This window comes from Limulus polyphemus, unplaced genomic scaffold (assembly GCF_000517525.1).
Source record: "Limulus polyphemus unplaced genomic scaffold, Limulus_polyphemus-2.1.2 Scaffold6368, whole genome shotgun sequence".
NCBI lineage: Eukaryota > Metazoa > Arthropoda > Merostomata > Xiphosura > Limulidae > Limulus > Limulus polyphemus.
This window is the reverse complement of record NW_013671978.1, coordinates 28,513-34,317: the sequence shown is the minus strand read 5'-3', so window position 1 is coordinate 34,317 and position 5,805 is coordinate 28,513. Positions and strand designations below refer to the sequence as shown.

Sequence of the window (5,805 nt, the reverse complement as noted above, 5' to 3'; positions counted from 1 at the left end):
GGGCTCCTTAACTTAGGAAGAATATTGGATTTTCAGAAAAGATTCATAGAAGGGCTAAAAGGATGACACCTGGGGTGGAAAGGATGACATACAAGGACAGGCTAACATCTCTGAAATTATTTTCTCTTCAGGAAGAGTTACAGAGGATCTGAGTGAAATGTTTATGATTGTTAAGGGAAGAAACAGTATTAATGTATCATCTTTGTTTTTTTTTATCATACTTGATGGTGAAAATGGAAGGACTAGAGGACAAAAATACAAATTTTGGCAGAGTAGGAGTTATCTTCAGTTGAGACAGTTTTATTTTTCCTAAAGAGCACTTGGTCTTTCGAATAAGTTCTTTCAGATGTGGTGGATGCAATAAATTTAAGGAAAAGGTTTGATAAATATTTGAATGATAATGGCTGACTTCGAATGCTTTATTTATATTTTAAAGTTCAGTTTAGTGGATGGGATTGGCTAGAAGATTGAGCAAGTGTCTTGTTTCCCTTAAATTATATATACAAAAAACTAAAAGAAGACCTTTCAGAAAAACCAATACAAGGTCTCTAAAATGACTTATCTAAACATTTTCTAACAATTCAGTAATATGACAGTCTGCATTTTGTCCCTAAGAATAATTTCCAAATTTACGATAACTTAATTTTTTTTTTGGTTGACCACAAAGAATGAAGGATATTGACAAATTAGATATTTTATGAACAAAGTAAATTAATGTAGTATAAGAGAAGATTTCCTGGTGTTCGACAAATGTTTCTGAGTATCATCTTCTACACAGTTCTCATAAAAAAGGTTTGGTGTTTCCAATAACCTGATCTTCTAAATAGCTAGGACAATATCTCTTCTAATGTAATTGATATACAGATTCACAGCTGGACCACTACACTAACCTATTTGTTTCGTAGGTAACAGTGACAAACCAATCTTTGTATCCATCACAAGGTTCAATAAAAAGCCTGATCTTATAAAACTCTTTGGTTTGTGCATGTGATTCTTTTCATTCTTCATGAGGACCTCTGAACGTCTGGCAGCTTTCTTTCTTTAGAAAATCGTTTCAGATAATTAACTACCTGGGCATTTTGAGCTTCTTGAGCCAATTCTAGTGGTGTTACTCCATCCTGTCAGCAAAGAGAAACCAATTTTTGTTTACAGAAAGAGAAAGAGATCTAACAACCAAAACTGAAAAAAAAGTATAACAGTAAATGTGAATTGTAAGCATAAACAAAGGTTATTACTTCACAATAATAAGATTTGGACAAAACTAGAACTTAGAGTTTATGAATAATGTAACAAGTACAAATATTTTGCCTGGACATATCCTAATAATTCATCATCTTTCTAATGAATAATTGGGTAACATAACCTTCAGCTAATTATGAAAGACTATATCACCTAGTGGACCAGCAAATACAGGCCAAATAGGAACCATATTGAAATTTTATGTTTACATTATAATTCAAAAATATGAAACTATGTCTTTAACTAGTGGTTAAAACTGTATCAAACTAGGGTATTTGATACAGGGCTAGTAAATCAGGTTGTGTTAACCACAAAACTAGTGGTTAAAACTGAATCAAACTAGGGTATTTGATACAGGGCTAGTAAATCATGTTGTGTTAACCACAAAATTAGTGGTTAAAACTGAATCAAACTAGGGTATTTGATACAGGGCTAGTAAATCAGGTTGTGCTAACCACAAAACTAGTGGTTAAAACTGTATCAAACTAGGGTATTTGATATAGGGCTAGTAAATCAGGTTGTGTTAACCACAAAACTAGTGGTTAAAACTGTATCAAACTAGGGTATTTGATATAGGGCTAGTAAATCAGGTTATGTTAACCAGAAAACAAGTGGTTAAAACTGTATCAAACTAGGGTATTTGATACAGGGCTAGTAAATAAGGTTATGTTAATCACAAAACTAGTGGTTAAAACTGTATCAAACCAGGGTACTTGATACAGGGCTAGTAAATCAGGTTGTGTTTTATAGAATTTTAGAACAAGGGAACTTTATAGAAGGCTACTACCTTGTGGTATTTAAAATATTGTTAGTAACTTCGGTTATTTACTACAAAACTAGTAACTCAGGATGTTTGATACTGAGCTACTGCCTTATGGTATTTGCCACAGAACTTGTAACTTTTTACCACAGAGCTAAAGGTTTCAATAGTAAAGTTAGCAATCTAGTCAAACCTACAAAAATTTAAATAAATAACACTTTTTTAGTTTTATTATCAAAGGTTATCTGAGAAATAAGTATGCAATTTCATGTAATAAAGCCAGAATTATAACATCTGAATGAACAAGTTGACTTTCTAACAAGGGAATATTTCACTGTCTTGTTGTGGTGCATATCTGAGAACAATGAAGAATATCAAAATCTCAATAAATAAATAGGTAAAGCACAATCATACTTAATACAAAACAGTTCATTCTACCTAAAAGGAAGATAGCAATTCAGGAATTTTTGTCAATCTTTCATAAACCTTACAAATAACGAAGCAATCTTTTAACTTATGGATTTTACGATATTTCTTTAGTAGTATAGAGATAGTATTGTTCTTTAGATTTAAAATGCCATGTTATGTGAATCATGAGCTAAAATTGGCTGCTGTAATTTCTAACTAATTAGAAAAACAAGCTATACATATTTACAAGCAAGAACCTAAAATTTTAACCTCTTACATTCTGTATTTACTGAGATATCAATAAATTTGTCAAAACCACCAAAGAAGCCCCTTCCCCCCATTCTCTGACTTTTGAGACTGTTTGCTAATGAACTTCACATGACCGATGGACATGTTTATAACCAATAACACATTTCCTCTAGATCAAGCTAACAAGTTTCATTTTGAATCTGGCAGGAAGAATATTCACTTCACAGAAATGCCATTTTGTGCAGTCGTGGTTTTACTGCTGTGAATGGCCAACAGATTCTTTTTAATGTATTTATAACTTACTTAAAAAAAGCCAGATAAATTACAATAGTGTTGAGACATTCTATTCTAGTGTTTGGTAAGTTTTCTTTTGTTATAGAATGCATATTTCAAAGCTACATAAATTTTTTTTGGACACCCAAACTTGTAAGGCTAAGGGAAGAACATCAACTATTTTACTCAAGTGTAAACAGAACAAAAATGCAGTGAGTGCTAGAAATCTTTATTTTTATGTATATCTTTTAGAATTTACAATTTAAAAATCTTCTCAGCCTAGCCTAACCAAACTTCAGTAAAATAAAACGATAAAATCACACTAGCTCAATCCCCGGTGTGAAATATGACATTAGATCAGTTGCTGTTACATTAGCTCTGTGAGAAACAACTAATGGGCTCTTGCTGTGACTTATTGCTTGTTAGGTAAGAATTGCTGTTCCAATGGCACAATGTGTGGCCATAAAACCATAAAATTATGAGAAAACAAATATGTAAAGGTTAAACAGTTGAAAGTGTTAAGATAAGTAATTTGGAACTTTCTGATAAAAAATGCAGTCAGTGCACAGGAAAAAGTATTATTAATTATTTTTGTTTCATATTCTTTAACTTTTCATTTTATTATACATTGATTTCTCTACAGTTAGTCTTAAAGTAGATAACATATAAAGTTTTATTGAAAAAACTTTTGATGTTCATTTAGGAGGTTCTAGAGGTTATACAAATGAAATATAAAAACAGTAAAATGAAACGAAGAATCTTTATTCTTATCATGAAAATCAGTTTTCACTCAGATTGACTCAGTAAACATTTTGTAAATTCACAGTTAAATCTTTACTGTACAGCAGACTTGTAATGTTAACTAAAAGTTAACCAAATTTCATAAAGATACACACAGTAAATTCAGTTACAGTGTCACAGTTCCAAGGTTGGCTAAATGAGCTAACGTAGTTATTACAGGGGTAAGCTAACTGTATTTGCATCTTGTACAAGCCTATGTACAATAGGTTTAACATTGCACATCTCAGTTAAATATTATAACATTAGCCAGTGTGTGGCATTAGAAACAGCAAAAAAGGCTGAATTTCTTTTTCTTTTCAGCCAAAGTCAGAATAATTTGCTTCACCATTTATTATGTACAACAATTGCAGTGGTTGTCAACCTTCATTATGACAACTTAATTTGTAATAAAAGTAAACTATCTTAACAGGCATTATTATAACCTGGTAACATATAACTCCATTGATTGTGAGCACATTATCTTTATGTAAACTATTTCTTAAATTAGTCACTGTATCATATCAAAACAGTTGTAAGAAAACCATTTTGTTAATTTCATCTTTGTCTGTCAATTCTAGTTTGTGTATATCAACATTGTGTCATCTATGCTCTTCATATCATTACTAAACTTGAAAATAATTAAATTCTCATAAAATTAAGATGACGATCTACTTCTATTAATTAAATAATTTTGTATAACATTAATACCTAAAGTAAATATGCAACAATAACTAATACTTACCGTTAACCCTAGTCTGAAACTTGATAATAATTAAATTCTCATAAAAGTAAGATGACGATCTACTTCCATTCGTTAAATCATTTTGTATACCATTAATACCTAAAGTAAATATGCAACAATAACTAATACTTACCTTTAACCCTAGTCTGAATATTCTTAACTATATCAATACAGTCAAATTTCTGGACTTACTTGACTACGGAGATCTGGATCAGCTCCTGCTGATATCAAGAACTTTACTACTTTCAAATGATCAAACAGGGCTGCAGCATGAAGGCAAGACTCTCCATTCTGTCAACATATTTTTGTTACTTGACATATATATTCAGTTACAACTTATTATAAATAGTAAATTAAAACCCATAAATTTCACAACAAATACCTTTTTTTTCACGTTAACTGTCCATCAACAGCCATTGTCAGACTTAATACAAGTCTGATGAAACCTGAAGACTGAAACATTGTTCTTTACGAAAATAGTGTTTCATTGCAGACTAATGTATTTCGAGAAAAATTAGTAAAATTATTAAATTAAATTCAACACAATTACCGCAAATGATACCCTGTCTGAACCTCAATTGCATTTTTGTGGTCATAGTGCTACAGAAGTTGCTGAATGTGTTGTTATTATTTTATATTCATAATATTTTTTATCTTTTCAATTTGATATGAACCTTGCTTGGACAATACACTATACTGCTACTGACACATGACTTAGTCAGGATAACATGTGTTACTGATTCCAGAAATGCCCCCCCCCCCTAAAAAAAAATCTGGTAGTGCCACTGATTTAACATATTTTATTACCTGGTAGTAAGAACTTTAATTTTTCTAGTGAGAAAACCTCATATATTTGGTTATAAGGAAGTTTAATAACTATTCAGTTGACATATCCAGTAGCGGGAGAAATTAAATGGAGTTTTTGTTTCTGTGTTGATTATCCCAAGTAAAATAGCTGAACAAATAAAGGATGTGTAACTTTACCATTTAGTCAGGAAACTTATCAGTAAGTAATATATAAAATACTAGTCTTGAAAAATGGTAATGATGAATTAAGAAATGAACAAAGTCAAAAATAAACACCACTAGCTTCAATCAACAAGAGTATGCTGTTTGAAACATATTATATAACACAACCACATCCCAAAAGTTAAAGGATACGAGTATTTAGACATTATCTCTGCAGCAATTATGAAACAATTTATGCTTGCACACATACACACATATGAAGAGCCTGATGAAGCTAAACAAAACATACTATAAGCTACAATAAGCATGGATTACATGGGTCGCATTCAACTACATGATGATGTACAACCTTATTGTAAATCATTACACAATAATTAAGCTGTGT

General features: G+C 31.0%; 1 protein-coding gene across 4 annotated transcripts in view; it reads right to left on the bottom strand.

Annotated features, from left to right (window-relative positions):
* Positions 1-218: 218 nt before the first annotated feature.
* Positions 219-5,805, bottom strand: part of LOC106473649 (ankyrin repeat domain-containing protein 29-like) — a 33,481-nt gene continuing 27,894 nt past the window's right edge. For all 4 annotated transcript variants that reach the window (XM_013934331.2, XM_022402053.1, XM_022402056.1 and 1 more), the window contains 2 exons: positions 4,644-4,742; positions 219-1,118 (listed from right to left, as the gene is read on the bottom strand). In XM_013934331.2, the coding sequence (XP_013789785.1) occupies positions 1,005-1,118; positions 4,644-4,742 (213 nt within the window). In that variant the 3' untranslated portion in view covers positions 219-1,004. The remainder of the gene's footprint in view (positions 1,119-4,643; positions 4,743-5,805) is intronic.